This window comes from Corvus moneduloides, chromosome 1 (genome assembly GCF_009650955.1).
Source record: "Corvus moneduloides isolate bCorMon1 chromosome 1, bCorMon1.pri, whole genome shotgun sequence".
Classification (NCBI taxonomy): Eukaryota; Metazoa; Chordata; class Aves; order Passeriformes; family Corvidae; genus Corvus; species Corvus moneduloides.
The window spans coordinates 40,895,862-40,914,936 of NC_045476.1; the positions used below are offsets into that span (position 1 = coordinate 40,895,862).

General features: G+C 39.4%; 2 protein-coding genes across 3 annotated transcripts in view; one reads left to right on the forward strand and one right to left on the reverse strand.

Annotated features, from left to right (window-relative positions):
* The window catches only part of OSBPL10 (oxysterol binding protein like 10), a 112,941-nt gene extending 108,445 nt beyond the window's left edge, over nucleotides 1–4,496 (forward strand). For both annotated transcript variants that reach the window (XM_032107518.1, XM_032107510.1), the window contains exons 11-12: nucleotides 877–1,030; nucleotides 1,748–4,496. In XM_032107518.1, the coding sequence (XP_031963409.1) occupies nucleotides 877–1,030; nucleotides 1,748–1,792 (199 nt within the window). In that variant the 3' untranslated portion in view covers nucleotides 1,793–4,496. The remainder of the gene's footprint in view (nucleotides 1–876; nucleotides 1,031–1,747) is intronic.
* Nucleotides 4,497–8,027: 3,531 nt separating this feature from the next.
* The window catches only part of STT3B (STT3 oligosaccharyltransferase complex catalytic subunit B), a 49,923-nt gene continuing 38,875 nt past the window's right edge, over nucleotides 8,028–19,075 (reverse strand). Inside the window, exons 9-16 of the mRNA XM_032107497.1 lie at nucleotides 17,842–17,996; nucleotides 15,982–16,193; nucleotides 15,704–15,891; nucleotides 15,016–15,187; nucleotides 12,527–12,700; nucleotides 11,435–11,548; nucleotides 10,229–10,441; nucleotides 8,028–8,279 (exon numbers count right to left, since the gene is read on the reverse strand). Coding sequence (XP_031963388.1) covers nucleotides 8,199–8,279; nucleotides 10,229–10,441; nucleotides 11,435–11,548; nucleotides 12,527–12,700; nucleotides 15,016–15,187; nucleotides 15,704–15,891; nucleotides 15,982–16,193; nucleotides 17,842–17,996 — 1,309 coding nt within the window. The 3' untranslated portion in view covers nucleotides 8,028–8,198. The remainder of the gene's footprint in view (nucleotides 8,280–10,228; nucleotides 10,442–11,434; nucleotides 11,549–12,526; nucleotides 12,701–15,015; nucleotides 15,188–15,703; nucleotides 15,892–15,981; nucleotides 16,194–17,841; nucleotides 17,997–19,075) is intronic.

Sequence of the window (19,075 nt, forward strand, 5' to 3'; positions counted from 1 at the left end):
GTAAACACAAAGTCATTTAAACACCCCTGGACATATGTGAAAGCTGTGGTTGATTTCAGACAGAGAGCACTTTGGATTAGATATTAGGAAGAAATTCTTTACTGTGAGGGTGGGGAGGCACTGGAACAGGGTGCCCAGAAGCTGTGGATGCCTCATCCCTGGCAGTGTTCAAGGCCGGGTTGGATGGGGCTCTGAGCAACCTGGGTTAGTGGGAGGTGTTCCTACCCATGGCAGGGAGGATCTTTTAAGGTCTCTTCCAACCCAAACCATTCTATGAGGATTTTTCTCAGTGCTGTTCTGGGCAAAGTTTCTGCCAGGCTGATATGAGGCATTGCATCTGAGTGTGGTCAGCTGTGTGAGAAACATGTTTAGCTCTGTACTGGTAATAATTGTAACTGGGAATACAGAGCACAGACCTAGAGGGGCTCCCAAGAATCAGTTCTTCTGTTAGTGACCTCATTGGACCAGTCAGAGTCCCAATTCAATGCACTCTTGGGTTTTGGCTGACACTTCCTTTAATTCAAAAATTTAACTGCAAAAAAATGCAGAATTAAATGCCTGTCATTTGGGGGGTGGGGGAACATCAGTAAGGAATGTGAACTGGAAATGGTAAAAATAAATCCACCTGCTTTGAGAAGAAAACTCAGGTGGTAAAGAGTCAGATTGCATGGCAAAACACTGGGAGCTGAGTGAATCTGAAAATTTGGTCCACAAACTTGATGAATATCCTAGGAGAGTGATAATTCCCAAGCTGTGGGACTTGGAAAACCGGCATGGATGGCATGGCCTCAGCCTGCTGCTCACCAGAGTGGTGTCCAGCAGCACTGGGCTGTGGCAGAGCTGTTCTCACTCTCCGTTGTGCTTCTCCCTGGCCAGGCACCTGTGGCAGCATGTCACCAACTCTCTGAAGGAGGGGAACATCGATGCTGCCACGGAGCACAAGCACCGCCTGGAAGAGAGACAGCGAGCAGAGGAGAGGCAGCGCACGGCACTCACAACTCCCTGGAAACCCAAATACTTTGCCAAAGAGGTACTCGGAGTCTCTTGGTTTAGAGACCCTTTTAGCAAGTTCCTGCACAGGGATGAGTGAATGTCTGTGGATTTTGTCGTGGGCCAGTGTTGTTATGTACCACTGATTGCTTAAATTCTTTTTGACAGAGTCTGGCTCTCGAATGAGAGCAGTGGATTTTTCCATGTCTGTGTTGTTCACTTTCCTTCAGTTAGATTGATTTTGATCTGGATTTTTGGTATCTAATGTTAGGCACATAAAGCGATGTGTTTTTCTGTAAAATCCAGCCCTTTTCAAATGCTGCGTTCTCACATCCCCTGTTAATCTTAGCATACTAAAATGAGCACAGTCTAGGGAGATTTGTCCAATGTAAGTAAGCATTGTCATCCTAAACACAGTCTTGAGTTTCATCTGTGTGAAAGGAAACAGATTTTACCAAGTTCATCTTTGCCCTTTCTTGGAGGAAAGGTGGAGGGGAAATGAGACTGACTGAGGTTATTGTTATGTTAGCCAGTATGTGCAGCTATTTAAACCAGGATCTCTTGCATCTTCCCACTGCTTCTCTTCCCCCTTGTAATTTTTCCCCTCCCACTCACATCACTTGTCAATTCATTAAACACAGAATTTTCAGGTGACAGGGATGCCTTCTTGCTTGGTCTTATTTTAGCTTTTGTGTGGACATACACAGATCCGATATTTATAAATCTTGTTTGTAACCTCTGCTTAATTTTCTTGCAGGGCGATGGTTGGCTGTATGTGAATCCTCTCTGGAAGACCCATTGACAGGAGAGAGCAGTTGCCTCATAACTTTACCTGAAAGGCATTAAAATGATAACAGTACGTAACTTCAGGATGTCCTTGGATAGGTCCTGATCCCAGAAGATCCCCATGTGAAGCTATGTACTGTGAATGATGCATCTCAAAACAACCACGAGCTCGAGTTTATTCAGGAGCCATTTTGTGTGTGCAGATCCACAGACACAGGCACAAGTCCCTAAGTACACACGGTGTGCATGTGTTCTGTGTGTTATTTACACTCCATGTAAACAGCACCAACACCAATAGCAACTCAAAGACCTTTTCCTTAAAGTGTTAGGGCACAGAGCTCCAGCTGGACTCGGCTGGGGTTCCCTGAGTTGTGTGCTTGCAGGATCAGGCCCTGTGCTAGTATTTAAGAAAATACTTTTTTATTAGTACTGGTTAAGGTTTTTCTATTTTTCAATTTTGCCAAAAATGTTTTGCACTTAAAACGTGACGCGTCTCTTAATGGCAGTTGTTCTGTCTGAACAGTCACCGAGTAACTCACTTTGACATAAGAATGATCCACTAGCTGTGCTCGCTCTGGGTTGCTGAGTTCAGGGCATGTTTCCTGTCACTGATGAGTGTGAATTTCCTGCCACCCTGTAAGAAGTAGCAATACCTTCTCCAGAACATTGTTCTTCACACTAACCCGTTGTGTCCTTGCTGCTTTGTCTGTTCATGCTCCAGCTGTTCAGTCGGTCTCTGGTCACCACCCCTGAGCCAGCTGCTCTGGTAACTTTGATCTTGCTGCGTAATGTTCTCTGGCTGCTGTCATGCCAACACTTCTGGCTTACATGTTCCACTAAATGGGATTGCTTCCGATAAAACTTTTGGATGAGCAGAGATGATGTAACTAGCCTTCCCAGATGTATGATTTTCTGATGTAAAAGTAACGATTTAGTAAATTATTCCACTAAAACAATAACTTTTTGAATGAAACAAATTAAATGGGATACAATTTGTTTTGTAGAGTAAAAACAAAAATTAAAAAATCCTGTAGCTTGATCTTGCTTTGTAAGGTACCCATTGTGATACTGACAAAGTGGATTCTAGAAGTGTGTTAAGGCTTTGTTGCTTTTTAGTTTATATTTGCTGAAAATGAAGATGTTTTTGAGAGAGGTGGCAGCAAAAGGCACATGTAAAATGTGCTCAGTGCTTCTTTCCACAGTGCCCCGTAAAGAAACCACTGCATTTCTAACACACAGTAGCATGGATGCCTGTCTGTAGAGCTGAGTAATTTTGTGCCTTTTGTCTGCTTTGTTAATACACTGACTTATGCTTTATAGATACTACATGAAGATATCTAGGTCAAAGCACTGCTCACATCTGTCCTCGTGCGTCCTGCATTTTGTTTTTTGGTAGATGCTAAAATCTCTTGAGCAGCTCGGAAGGCTGAGCAGAGGAGGTGTGTGCACAAGGAAGCATTCCATTAGTTGTTTGTTTGGATTTGAACTTCAGATCTCTATTTAATGAAGGTGTGGCTACTTTTTCATCCTAAATTAATCATTAGTCTTCTTGTCTTTTTTTTTTTTTTTTTTGCACATTAGAAAGATTCATGTTCTAAATGATTTAAATCCTATTTTTTAAAAAAAGTGGATTGTATGAGCTTGGTTTTGTAACTGACACTTTTTTTTTAAAAGGAAAAGAAAAATCTTATTTTTTAGGAATAGTTGATGTAATAGTTTTCTGTAACAAAACCAAAATGCATCACTGAACTGCTACCAAGTATCATCAGAAACACGTGTACTTTATCATCTGCAAGAATTCACTTTATAACGGACCCACTCTTGTTCTAGAGGTTAGTCTGATAAGTACCTAAAAGTATTCCCTACAGTTTGTAGTATCATCACAAAGAACAATCGAAAAAGCTGGCTTAAACACATGGAACGTCCTCCCAGAACTCTTTCACACACCAAAGAACAAGACACATACTCACTAAATAGCCATTGCAAACCTCTGTGTGTCAGGCATGCAGGCCTGGGCCCCTGAAGGAGTAGATCTCTTTCAGCTGGGATGGTGTGACTGTCGAGGCTACAGAGATGCTGTAGCTGTTCTTTTAAGGAGAAATTTGAATAATTTTCTGCTTGTAATTTATTGAAGATTTCTCTGTCTGCATGGTTGGTTGTTTCTGCATGCCGAGGACATTCCACTTGTGCTCTGATTAATGTTTAGTTCCGTTCTGATGCTATGAAGAATCCCCTGATGCCATTACCACTGCTTCTTTCCCGAAGTAACTTTGGAGACACAAACGTAAAAGTCCTTTCAGAAAAGATGCCATCAGTGAGATTCCAGAGCAAGATTCACAAGTGTCATTTTATTTTTCTGATAGTATGTGTTCAGTATATTTTACAGGACTGAAAAGTAAATATTCATAAGCCTTATTCTGTAGGTCATTCCAGTAGCTGTCTTGGAATTGCAAGTAAATACTTTCCTTTTCAAGTAGCCGATGTACACTGAATTGTAATGTAAAAACTTCCATGTACTTCACTTTTTTTTTTTTTTTTTTGTGCACACCTGTAGAAAGCCTATGCAACCTTTTTCTTTCTTAAATTAGAAATGTTCAGAAAGAAAATTTATACCTTTATCATTTAAAAGATGCTCTGGCAGTCTCTTCTGATTTGCCTTCCTTTCATAATTTGTGAATTTAAAATGAGAATGCTCATGAATAAAAGATTTGTTTCATTTAGTAGTGGGATGCCCTTTCTCTTTCCATGGAAGCCTTTAGTTCAGTGGTGTCAGTCCCTGACTGTCCAGGAGCTGTGTACAACACCTGGGCACCTCTGAGCTGCGTGCATGGTTCCCATGAAGTGATTTGCCAGCTGAAGCCGGGTTTGTTGTGGGGCTTTTCTGCCCTGCTTATTCTCCCAGAGACTCTGGAGGTAAGTTTTTTGTTTAAATTGGACAGCTCTACCCAGGGAAAATGGGGCTGGGCAGCAACACAACTTTAGGAAAGGCTGGAGAACATTTGCCTCATTTTGGCAAGTAAAAAGGAAATAGGTAGAGTGTCCCCTTTGCTTCTGAAAATCCTATTTCATTGAATCTTTATCACTAACAGAGATTCTTGATTCAATACCTTTTAAAACACAACTCTACATTATTGCAGCATTTGGACACTTGCATGAGGAGGAAAAATGTTCATAGAGGAATCACACAGATCGTGGTCAGCATTTTTCAAGTGTTAGATAATGCCCTTCTGGTTTTCTTTAAACATTCATCCACAGTGTTGGAAACGATCTTGCTGGAACACTTTGTTTTTATGCAAAACGGAAAAACAACACTGCCTGTAAATAGGGCAGGAAACATGACCCAGTCCTGTTCCTTGCCTTCCGTGGCATTGCTTCAAGGCCACATCTTGGAGCAGTTTATACACTTGGGTTAAAGATCTGAGGGAGTTTTAGTCACAGCCAGGTATGATTTATTTTCAGTTTTTACTCATGGTGAGACTGGTATGTACCAAGGGCTTTGTCAAAACATTCAGCTGCTTTTTCAAGAGTAAATCTATCAAGATATGTAATTAATGACTTTTCTCCCTGTTATGAAATTACTTCTGCAAGTCAAAATATTTCTTCTGGGATTATCAACAGCACTGCCTGCCTCACTGCTCCCACCAGCAATGATTAAGATACAGAACCTATGCAGTATTGACTTCTAGACACTTGCAGCTTTAGTTCCTTAGCAACTGCTGACCTAAGCCCGGCTCATGAGTTTGTTTTGTTTTGTTTGCTTGCTGTGGTTTTGCTTTTTGTTTTATTGGTGGTGGTGGGGTTTGTTGTTTTTTTTTTTTTTTTTTTCTGTCTTGTGGCTATTATGCTTCAAAATTTGGCATAACAGAACAACAAAAGGATGGCTGGAATGAAGGGAAGAAGCTAGTCTGGGAGGTGTGTTTGATGAAGATGGAAGAGGCTGGTAGAAGCGCTGTTCAGGTCTTCCAAAGAAGAGGTAGGAGTTAGATTAGCTGTGTGATTTTGGGATCCAGGTGTGCAGGTTTCTGAGGAACCAAGGAAGGTGAGACAGTGCTGGTTCTTCTTTGTAATGTTGCTTTTTCTAAGTAGATGCCTCAGTGACTCCAACTATTTTTTCATTTTAACTGGAGAACATTTTAACTGGCAGAATCCTTGAAGTCACGTTAGAGTTAAGAAAAAAATAAAGCTCGGGTAAGTAGTAGGCAGCTTTAGGTGCAGGGTGGCTGGGATCCCTGCAGTTGGCTTATTTTTATTTCACATGCCTCAGATTCAGTTATTTCTGCTGTTAAAGAGAACGCTGTCACCTAAGGCTGAAAACAGTCTGTCTGACTGCAAAGGTACCTACAGAGGGGAAGGCAGTCTTGTATTTCCTTTTTGAAAACAAGGCTGAGGTACTGCCACGCCACAGACTGACTGGCAGCATCTGTCCTGCTGCCTTTCAGGTGTTCTTCCAAGCGTTAGAGCCCTTGTTTCCTACCAGTGGTCAGGATGCAGATTGGCTTGGAAGCAGCAAGACGCTAGAAATCATACATCACATAATCAATCAGCCCTTCTGCTGGTGGGTGAGCAGCTGTAGCAGCTTGAGGAGCTCCAGATGCTGGAAGGAGTTGCTGCAACATGTGTGGTTGGGAAGGAAGGTTGCTCTTCCCTGCAAATATGACAGCCACCTTCATTTAATCACAGCAGAGGCCCTAGAGTTGGCTTAGTTTAAGCTGGAGGGATGTTAAGAAGATGCTGTGGCTTCATTAGAGCAGCTTGGTGAAGTCAGGAGATTTGCATTACAGAATTCTATGTCTTAATTTATGACTAGGGTTACAAGCAAGAAGTGATCAAGTTAATCACAAGAAAACTGACACAACAGCCTTAACACAAAACTTGAATTAACTTTATTTTCCCCTACAGTTGACAACTGGTCTGCATTGAGCTTTAAAGCAACAAAATAAAATGAAATCTCCAAACGACAGGGGCCAGAAATCCAGATTTAATTACCTTTGTGAAAATGCTGCAGCTGTAGTATTGGTCTGTATAAACCACTGGAGTCAAAAATGAGTTCATAAATCAAAAAAATATTCTACACCTTGGGAAAGAAGTCAGCAGTAACATTCTCACAGAACACTGTAAATTTACATTTTCTTCATGAAAGGTACATACTATTCTGCATTTACATCAAGTTATTGATGCAAGTTTTGTTTCTATAAAAAGTTACAACCTGTGGCAGGAAAACAAACTGCAAAAAAACCCTTCCATTGTAATTAAAGAAAAATTTCAAGTTTGTATAAAGTTTCCTTATAGCTGGAAAGTGAACACGTTCAATCTCCATTTATATTTTAGTGCATTTAATCTGACAGTTTTCACCACTTAAAAAAAACCAAACCAAAACCAGTATAAAAGACAGACAAAGCAAATAGCACTAGAGCAGGAATTTCTTCAATTGATTTAAGCACTCTAAATAAAAATGCAGAGAAACAGATTTCCACAAAAACTTCCACCCTTGCCAGAAAGGCAGTGAGGGGTGAAGAGGTTTGCAAATCTTCTACCTCTGATAGCCACAGAAAAGGGGTTTTGTATACCTGTCAGCCTTCTTTTCCCCAATAACCAGGCTATACTTGTTTTACCAATGTAAACATTCACCTAAAATAGTTTTAATTTCCGTTCTGAAGCACCATGGTGCTCAGTTGTATGTTATAGCATTCATTACTGTCGTTTCAGATCTTTCAGGAGGTTACAAATTTAGCCCTTGTATCTACGGTGTGCAAGATTTGCCTTGTCTACCTTGTGAAATGACAGTGTAAGGCAGCAATACTGCAATCCCATGTAGAACAAAAGCAGCTTGTCCAATTAATCTGTCCTGTCACCTCTTGTGAAAACTGCAGCTTTGCTTCTTACACTCCAGCTCAAAACCAGCCTGCAGCAGGAGTAAAAGGACATTGAAAGAAACCATTGAAAAATAATCATGGGAGTAAGTTGTTTTGAAAGTTGAATTTAAGAGAGCTCTGCCACCTCTTTCTCATTGAAAAAGTGTCATTTTCAGATGTCACCATTCCAGTTTTCATACTGCTGCTATTCAGCTGAACAGTGTTCTCCAAAACAGATTGACAAGTATGCATGTGCCAAGGACCAAATTACAGGGTTCTTTGGTAAAGTCAGTCCAAATTCTCAACAGATTTGAAGGATAATATGTACCAATAAAAAAAATGCTGCTAGACTTGGATAGCAGCTCTGTCTTGCTTCACATTACAAATCTAAAACAGCTGTTCTCAATAAGCCAATATTTTTAATCAGACATTGCCTGAAAATTTTGTACAATAATCTGGACCAATGATGGTTCTGTACCCTCATGTTGCTGTGAAACATGATTTGAGCTAAAGGCAAAGACTGGTTATCTCAAGGACAACTGCTTCGTATTAGCAATCAGAACAGTGTGTTTAAACTGTCTTCCTGTTGGGTCTCTTGCCTTTCTTTAAAATTAGTTTATTCTTAATGTAGCCACGCTTCCTTTTGGAGGTCTAAAAAGAAAAACAGAATAACAGGTATTAGTTAATGATTTAGTCTTGACCGCGGTTTAATGATGTGCATTTCAATGCCTGAGCTTTAGACTGATTTTAAAGAGCTTAAATGCTAAACCCTCAACTAGGCATTATCCAGTTATTATTTTTTATATTGGGATTGTTAATTCCTGCCCAGCACTTTCTTTTGCACAAAATGTGCTTTTGTAAGCCCTGTCGACCAGAGCTGGAGAATTCTTTTCAAAGCACTTGCTGAAGCAGAATTAATAACCAACATGATAAAACTCTAATATGCCCAAAGAGCACAACTGTTGTGTTAGTTTTGTTTGGAAATACCTTCTTGCATCTTTTGCACTACTTGATTCTCTTAAAAGTTAGGTAGAAGTATTTGCTCAAAGCAGCATTTTTCAAAAGAAAAAAACCTGAACAATCCCATTTTAGTCTTCTAAACTCTGCTGTTCGTCTGTAGGCTGCTTAGTTAGCACTTCCTGCACATTCCTTTATCAGCATGTTTTAGATTTTTTTTAAGGTAGTAATGGGGGGAGAACTTTAATGTTGGTCATAGGTAAAATTAACTTCAAATTAGCATACATTCAACACAACTGCCAGGAGGCAGCTCCCACCCTTGCTGCACTTTGCTGTGCTTAGCAGCAGGCTCTATTCTTATTTTTAAAAATTGTATTTAATCAACATAATACCAACAACACTAAGAAAGATACAAACTAATATGTAATACTGAGACACATTGTATCTCTGAGCTTGAGCAATGTCATTCCTAACATGATAGCAGATGGACTGAATTTATATAAGTAAGGAAGCAACTGCTGAAAAACTGTGGCTACTAAGGAGCCCTTGGAATGTATTTAAGAAATCCTAGCTTGGACCTTTGCCCCATGCTCTCCACTGGTTCTCTGATTTCTTAATGGGAAGTAGAGCCTGTTTGTACTGCAACAGTTGGTGGGGGGGTCAGAAACTGCATCAACTTCTATGGTCTTTAAACAGAGAATATACACTTCCAAGGCTTAGAGTGGGCTCAGTGCATCTATCATGGATAAATACAGCCTTGCTTGTCACTTAAGATAAAAAGTTGCAGTGTTAAGTGTATGATAGGCACAACAAAGCTTATCATTTCCTTTCAAGATATATCTAGCTTCAGTGGCAACCCCCAAATGCCTTATTTTATGTACTTCCATCAAATCACAGAAATAAGCATCTTTACATTTAGCATTCTCTACTTGCAGAGAACGTTCTATACTTGTATTTCCATGACACAGTGTAAGTCTACTGCCTATTCTAATTTAGTTTGTTAGACAGGATTCTAGAGTTCCTTTTGCAACATCTATTTGATTATATAGAAAACAGATGTTGTGAAAGAGAGGGCTGCTAAGAGTCTCCCCAGCTCCCCTGGGAACACACCTCTTTCTTAATAGGCTGAAGGAGGGCAGCACAACAAACACTTTTAAAACTGAAGATGACTTCAGGCAGTAAGCAGACAGACACTAAAGTTCCATCAACAAAAGTTTCATATTTAATTTATTTCATACAAAATTGCCATTTTTAAACTTCTAGGCATCACTACTTTCAAACAAAGTCAGAAAGCAACTTCCACATTTACTTAGTGAGCCATAGTTACTGAAACATGAATTGATGTACTTTAGATATTATACTTCCAGTTACATGAAGACTTAAGAGTTGTAACAGCCAGTGACACACTCTATGTCCAGTTAAGATTCTGCCTAAAAAAAATCTAGCCTTGTGTCTTCACATGCTTTAAAGTTAAGCAGACAGTAAATTAACAATTATTACCAGCAGGCAGGTCTGATATTGGACACTAACATGAACAGTATCCATAACATTCTGGCTAGTGGAAATACATAATTCACCAGCTATGTGATTCACTGTTAAAAATGAACTCCTGACGCCTTTCAGTTACTTCACTGGGAACCCACCTTCTTTGACAAATACTTCTGTTTCGGTACAATGTTGGTTACTCTAAGTTTATGATCCAATCTCTCTCTGTTGTCTAGTTGTTTGACCTTGTATATTCTAACAAGCCAGTGCTCTGAGGTAAAGGCTTCCTCCAGATGTTTAAATTTAATGTCTTTGTTGCCTATCTCCGCATTGCGTGTACGGTCAAATCCTGGTGGTGTCCGAAAATCCAGCTATAAAAATTAAAGTTGCATGTTAGTTTGAGACAAAATCCAGAACACCAATCACTGCAAACTGTGGAACTTCATGCTACAAGGCAGTAGAGCCAAAGTCAAAGGGCAACATTTCTCTTGCATTGGTTACTACTACACAGAAAAAACTTTGAGATCCTAAGGGACAAATTCATTTTTACTCTGACAGGTGTCACAGGAGACAGTACTTAATGTCTCAGCAGAGCTACCTTGTCTGCATTCAGAAACAACTCAAAGAACAGTCTGAGGTGCAGCAGCCTGCAGTGGCTTTTCAGCAGAGCTGCTCCCTTGTGCTCTTGTCTATACTGCAATAATTTGCACTTCCATGGTTTTCCATACAATCCAGAAGTAGTTCACAATTATCAGTTAAACTTGGCCCTGCTGTGTTACAAGTAAGATCCACTGAAAAAAGGATTCTTGTGCTAATACATCAGAAGGATGGGCCCCTGGTGGGGGCAACAAAGGAAGAAAAGGAAAGGAAAAAACCAAACAGGTTTAGCTCCATCCATGTGCTTGATGCTCCCAAAGGAGAGTGACAACTGCTGCCCTTACTATACAATGCAGTGTTGTTTTATACACTGACGTGACTTGGATAGAAATCATGTAGTTTCTGACAGACATTCAACAGTCAATAGTTCCACTTGTGTGTTGCTATTACAACAAACAAATCTAAAGCTCTCCACAATGTCACAGTTAATGCTTTAGTGAGCACACAGCACAGTGCAATAAAGATACTCATCGGGGCAATGTGAAGGACACCAAAAAATGAAGTACAAGTGTAGGTTAACAGCAGAAATGCTTTATGCTAAAGGTTATAAACAGCAGACCATGACTGGATGTGTTTTAATTTGTAAAGCTCATTCTTACTGCAGATTCTGCTACTACATGCAATGCTTAATCTAAAAGATAGAAAATACATCAAAATAACGTTTTCTCACATTTCAGTTAAGATTTGGAAGAAGTTGTAGCACTAACCTGCATCTCTCCAAATCTGTAATAGGACATTTTATACATGAGGCAGTTCAGCAAAGTTGGAGAACCTGCCTTGTCTACCCGGAATTCTCCCTGAGGGGTAAAGTAATCACTTTCCTTTAAAAAGAAAAGAAGATACAAAGAGTCAATGCAAACTAAAATCTTACTTAAGGGAATTTCTCATTCCCTTCTCCTCAAAAAGACTCCTAAGAATCACAACTGGCTTTCACAGTTTAAAAGCTGATTTAAGGAAAGCTTAAAATGAAAAAGATGGTGCTCATTAAAGGTGAAATAGTTGCAAACTACCTGCTTCTAACCCAGACCCCAATGGATCAATTTTCCTAAATCTGTACTATTGTGCTGCTACAAATTTTGTCACGTCACTGTAAGTGGTTCTGGAAAAGTCATCCCGAACTGTAAAAGTTAGTTGGGCATCTATTCTTCAGAAGGGTGACAAGCACTATATTGTTAATATACGAGATCTGCAGGGTCACTATAAACTTCATATGTTCTCTGTGTTTAAACAAAAAAATTTTGCCATTTTCATCTCAAGCACAACATGAAAGTATGCACACAGGCTACTCCTTTAAGCCTGTGCTCAATATCTAGGAGTTTTTGTTAGGCTTAAGAAAATATTACTACAGACTTCTGCAATCTCAGAGGTGTTTGAACATCTTAAACTCTACATGAGTCAATATTAACACTTTCACTTGTCTCCTACTATTACACAGTTTGAAGAAATTTGTAATGCTGACTATTTAAACAGTCTGAACACTTCTACTTTTTCAAGCATGTGATGATGCACAGAGAGACACGCACATAAGAATTATTAAAAAAATCCTGTACTTTTGGTATCATGCAAACACATGAGAAGCTTGAGGTTACTGACCTTTCAGAATCAAAAACATTCAAAGAGACTGGGCTACAGGCCACAGCACTCCTACTGTTCTAGAAAAACAACCCCAGCACATTTTTCAAATAAAACAGCAATAAGCAGTAGAGATTTCCCTCCACTGTAGTGACCACTACCAGACAAGCAATAACATAAATAAAAGGGTTTTAAAAAAAAAATTAAAAAGTAGGAGCTCCACTTACCCGTATATCTTTGGGATGTTCCCCCTCTGCTATTCTCACCATCCACAAGAACTTATTAATATCATCACCAGAGTAGCCAATCACACCACCAAAAATAATCAAAACATAATCCACATCCAGGCTTCTCATGATCTCGTATGCTGCCGACTCATTAGATGACATTGCCTTTCCCACCTGTGTCATTGCAAAAATATCTTAAATATCTGCATAGCTGCCTATTGAACAGCTCCACAGATCAATACAACCAGACCAAAGCCCTGTAATCCTATGACATGTGCTCTAGGATAGCCCTGTTTGAGTAGGGAGGTTGGACCAGGTGACTCACTGTGTTCTCTTCCAGCCTGTGGTTCTGTGATTCTCTAATACCTACTTACCAACCAAAGCCAACATTTTCATTCTACATAAAGAAAACCCATTGTGAATATTTAGAAACTCAAAACCTCAACCTAAACTGAAATATTTTCTCCTCTGTAAGAGGAGTGCTGCCTGTTGAAAGGAGTGTTTTGAGTACGAAATGTAGCAACTAGAGTTTTCCTTTTGTAGCACCTGCATATTCTTCAAGTCATAACTGTATTACCAAAAACTTAAGTGTTGCAGAAAATACCTAATTACAAATTACTTTCAAAGCTTTAGACACAGCCTAAAGTGTACAAATTATTTGAAAGGTGATTTTTTTTTCTTGAGCTCTGTCCTTCATTAATGAAGCAGCCATTGTGCATTGCACTAAGTAGCACACAGGCACCCTCAACACTGAATTCAAGGTAAAACAACACAGAGAAGATGTCAGAATAAAGCTTTTTAGAGCTGTATCCAGCACCTCTTCTACCCTAGTCACTTCAAACACTTACAGAATTCAGTCAGCAACTGGCATTCAGTTCAGCAGTTTTGTTTGCTCTTGAAGCTCTTGTACTTCAGGCATAGAAACATATTGCTGTAGTCTAAGGCAGTAACTACAATATACATAATATTGCATCTGAATTGGTAACATTCAGCTAAGAATGTAATTACAGAACACTAAGCTTAGGCAGAGCAAGCTGTCAAAAAGACCAAGAACCTCAGCTTCTTGGACATTATCCCAAATAATATGAGGTTATTTGCCAGATTTCCATCTCTGTGCAGGAGGAAATCATCTGGACACATATCCAGGGCACACCTCGTTTAAAGCACAAGTGCAGGTACTGGCCACAACACACATTTATTGCTTGGGTCCCCCTTTACGGAGTCTTCCTTCCAAAACGGAACTTGACAATGCAGCAGTCGTACTCGGGACAATTCTTTATTGAAAGCCATCATTGCCCGTTGCTGCAATGTGTGTGGTTACTGTGCTTATGCAACACAGATGAGTCTCTATTCACATGATGCACCTTGTCCTGCAAGAAGCTGTGAGTTTGGATGCAGCATCTGCACTTCTACGTCTTGCAGCAGAGGGATGCACACAGAGCTATCAGAGCTGAGTGTCCATTACAACACACAAATGCTGTCAGTCAACAACCAAATCAGAAGTGCCTCAGAGTACATGGCAATGCTTGTTGACTGCCATTAGATTACCATCAGTACAATTTCCCAAGCTTACTTTCAGCTGAATGTGAGTTTCCTTCCTCTGTAAAAGGTGCAGACATGTGATCCCCCCTTCCCCCAATACACACTGTTTTGGGACTCTGCTCAAAGCACAGCTTTGTTAATTTGTTGGCTTTGTACACAGCTTTTTGGTTGATCTAGTACAACAGCTGTACTCACTACTGACACAAGACAGAAAGAACACAAGAAACTATCCTAATTTCTTGAGCCCTTCCCCCATTCTGCCCTTGTAGCAAAACACTCTGGGAAGAAATGTGATTGATGATCAACACAAGTTGCCCAAGGTGGTACGCTGTAACCACAGGCAATGCTAACACCTTGCCTTAAACACATGTATAAAGCTTAAACTTACTCTTCAGAAGTGAAAGAAATTTAATGTCTTGTCTAACTGCAAATTCGAGATGACAGAATTGCATTAAGTCTGCTACACTTCCACAGCTAGTCATAAATAATCACTGATTTCCCAGATGTCTGAAAATTTGTCAATTCACGTGGTCAGTTTTCACATGCTATTCAAAAATCCACTCAGCAGTGACACTGCTGAACTGGAAGGATCCTTATTTTGATAGGCCAGTAAAGCAGTGGTACTAGCTGTTACAGCACTAATCCCAAGGGGAACGGTAAGTCTTAGGTTTTGTCTATCCTCCCCCAAAGAAAAGAAGAGAAATTGAAGTGGAAGTGAAGTTTTGGAAGCCCCAAGTAAACAAAATGAAAACTGCAAAGCAAAATCGACCCCCATACTTGAATTATAACAAATAAAAAAAGTATATTCCTTCCATGTTTTTGTTTCTCACTCTATGCAATTTCTCCTTAACATCCATCACCCTGTCTAAGAGACATCTGCAATTTCATGCTGGACTGCAATGTAAACATTTTGGTGTTTCTGCTCCATAGAAAACGGCCACCCTTACCAAGGCGATGTGGCTGTTGTTCCAAGTGTTGTTATCAACCAGGGTTGTCCGGTTGGCCATTCCTGCTATCTGATAACCATAATCCCACCAGGACATCACTCTGGCGTGCTCATCTGTGTTCTGTCTGAGCCAGTAATAGGCTTCTCTGAAGTCATCCAGGATATTCCGAGTGCTGGAAAACGGTTCATTTTATTTGCATCAGTACAAATACTACCAACAAATTAACTGCACCATGATAACCCACTGCAGCCTGGGTTCACAAATAAGGGTTTTCTTATGAGTTCAGCTCCCTTTGAGGGATTTTGTCACCAGCAGTCATAAGTTTGAACCCTCTGACAGCTGAATGTCCAGAAGCTGAACTGCTTTTGAAGACACGACTGCTTCTGAAGATGTGATAAATGCATTTCCAGTCAAATATATATTCTTAAACAAGTTTTCCCAGTTGACTCCAAAGCTTTTTTTTAACCATCATCTTAATTGGCTTTGGGTAGGATTATTTTTATATACTTCATTAAATACTTCAGAAAATGTATCTTTTTGAAAATTAGAGTATGAATGATTTTTTATTCAGGTCACAATTCCTTTATATAATAAGGAGTGATTTAAAGAAGGCAAAGCAAATTGCTAATGCAATGACAGTAAAAAGGCTTTTGCCCTTTAATCACTTCAGACCGTAGACCTTACTTACCCATCATGGTTATAGGAGGCGAGAACCACACTGGGGCTGGAGTATGCATTGCTGGTTACCCAGGTACAGTGAACAGCAAACATCATCAACAACATCAGCATCAGCATAGTCACAATGTTTTTGATATTGGGACCCAGCCCTTCTTCTGTTTTTTCCTGCTCAGATACATGTTTCCTCACTTTGCCTGCCTAAACAAACACAGATGTATCTGTTATGGCAACTTCTATCATCCTTGACAATGGAACCCAAGTTTTCTAACTCTTGCTTCCTCCCCTCACCTTATCATACAGGTTGCCAGGGTTCCTTTTATCATCCTCATCACTGCTGTCCTCTATTGGTGGATTTTCCCTCTTCATATCATCACCCAAGTAACGCTCAAAGACATTGGAGAAAGCAATTGCTGACAGCATACAGACCACTGGAGTCAAAGTGAGCATCAGGCGAACCATCACTCCAGCAAAGTAAACGGCGCTGATTGCATACAGAGCAACTGCAAGGAAACACATCTCATGGTGACACTGAGAAAGTAATACTCACTCTGACTGCACACGTACATGCTCTCCATAAAACTACTTCTGGAAGTGGGTTGAGCATCTGTGTGTATAAAGACTTGAGTGTGTGTCTTGCATTTCATTGCTTTTTAATTTACAGACATATGGCTGAATGAAAGTTTATCCCTTTGAAGCCCAAAACCCTTCCTGATTCATCTTGACAACTTTTAACAATAACACAACCCCATTTTCAATATTCATTAACAACGTGTCAGAAGATACATTATTAGTGATATTTAATATTACACACCAAAAATACTACTGGAATAATAGGTAACTTCATTTGATTAAAAAAGCCAAACAGTTCTAGACTAAACGAGTTATTAGAACTGGAAAAGCAAAAGGAAGTGTTACAATTTCATGGAAATATTAAATTTTGATTTAAGTTAGAGGTGTCTGTGGACAAATTGGGGGCTTGTCTACATTATGATTCTATACAGATGAATAACATGCTATTGTGAGCCCAATTCTGGAGGAAGTTTTCCTGAACAGTATTACTGTCTTCCACAAAACACAAACCAAGATTTTCAGAATACTATGGAACATTAAAAACACATTCCTTGGAAAGAAAAGAAAACCCCAAATGATCCTGTATACACTGATTGGGAACGTCTAATAGCTGTTTCCTTGTGGTAGATTCCTTGTCTGCTACATTTTAACAATAGCCTCTTGTGAAAGATTTGCTACAGAAATTTTCAAAGGACACTGATTTATCAGATTACATCATGTAAATATTTTCTATGTTGTGGTGAGGCAGTATCCATCCTCACTCATAGGTCTCTTTATGCTGTGTTAAATGGAAGGTGCAGCAGTAGTAGGAGGCTGAAATCAAGTTACCCACCACTGGTCTTGACAAACATTCATTGTAAGGCACACAGCAGAGAGTACCTCAGAGTAAACATTCCTACTGCCCACACACCTCTTAGGTAGCCTAAGAGGCAGCTATACTAGCCTGGAGCCTTCTGTCCCTGTAAAAGTTTAAGACCTGAGTGATCTTCACTCCTCCATATAGGTTACAACTCCTTACAAGCCTCATTCAAACTCAGAAGACGGTTTTCACAGTACAGCTTTGTACAAAAAAAAAGTTGTTGTCACTGACATAGGGAGACTCCACACTTCCATTTTGGCTGGTACCTTATCTAGCACTTGTTCCAAAGCAAGTGATTCTGTTCACTAAAATAGCAGAAAACCTGGAAAGCAAAGGCATTTTGAATTATCTGTGATGGGATGAGTGCCAGACGCCTAGAGTGGGACCTTGCCTTTGCACTGAGCTGTTCTCCCGGCTGACCTGTAGTGGAACTGTACCCTCTCAGAACATGAAACTCCAGCTGCAGAACTGAACACAGCAAAGGACTGGATCCCACCTCCTGGGACTACACTCCATCACCATTTCCCCAACCTCTGCATTTTTATAAACTCTTTTAAATACTGCTGAGTGCAGGCAACTCTTAATAACCATCTTCAAACACATCACTTTTAAACCATTTTTTAGAACATGCCATGTATCAGCTTTGAGCAAAGAAAACCAAAGTAGAATAAAGTTGAAGGCAAAATTTTTCAAAATTATTTTAAAATATTTTCTCTTACCAAAGACTCTTTCATCATTGATGTTTTTGATACAGAACCACAGCCCTGCTGGGAAAGTACACACGAGAATATGCAGATCAAAAAAGAAGGAAACCCATGTTGTAGGCTGATGCTCAGACACAGAGGCAATGATCGGGATGTGAATTTTCGCATACCTTTTTTAAAAAAAATTCAGTTCAAATTATTTTGAAAAGGTAAAATTATTAAAACTTGTAAACATTAGGAATTCTGAAATTCATTTCAAAGGAAGCATTTCAATTTTAAATGGCAAGTGCCCTAACCAGAAAAAATCTGATGAAACTGTTACACCAAAAAAGTCCCCAGGCCTTACTGTATCTACAAAGCATTTAGTCTATAGTTATTTAAAACAACAATATACAGGATTATTTCCATACTAATTAAGACAAGGAAAACTACAGATGTTTTATTTGTTTATGGCTAAATATGAAGCCAAAGTCACCAAAATGAAAATACGCAGCTATGGAAGCACCTTTACTACCTTTTTGAAGGGAATCATCAACGCCAGTAAATGTCCTAAATTTTCAACATGTATTTCAAAAACTCTACACAAAATACCTTCATTTAATTAGTAAAGAAAGTTACAGTATTAAATACCAAAACAGTTACTGATGCACCCACATTCTTTCAGATGCTGAAAAAAATCAGGCCTTGTCTACACTTGGAAACACATGTAATCTAAACAACATGTCAAACACTCAGTGCAGCCAAGGACAAAACTGTGCTCTCTATTACAGACAAGAATACATATGGACCTATTCTAGGGTGCTACCATGATTGAATGGTGAGGTATCAAACATATGTCCTTTTCTCCACTGAGATCTAGTTCTCACTGAAAACTGTAATTGTGCGTTTTAACACAGTATGTTTTTCTAATGTAGACAAGCCCTCAAAAGTTTAGCTTTGTATATACGTGTGTGTGTGTGTGTGTGTGTGTGTGTGTGTATGTATATATATGTATATATGGACAGGCAAAGAACAACATCTATATATTCCTCAAGTAAATCTGAGGCTTCTTTACTGACATCTGTTCTACTACATTTATTATAGAGCTGGGCCAGAATCCTCTATGAGCTGGGTTTTGGAGCCTGAAAAAGCCTGAATTGCACAAAGTTTGAAGTTCTTCTATCCTTGCTCTTAATCTTAAAAAAAAAAAACAAACAAAAAAACTACCAACTGAATTTCATCTTAAAATATTTATCTGAGAAAAATGTTT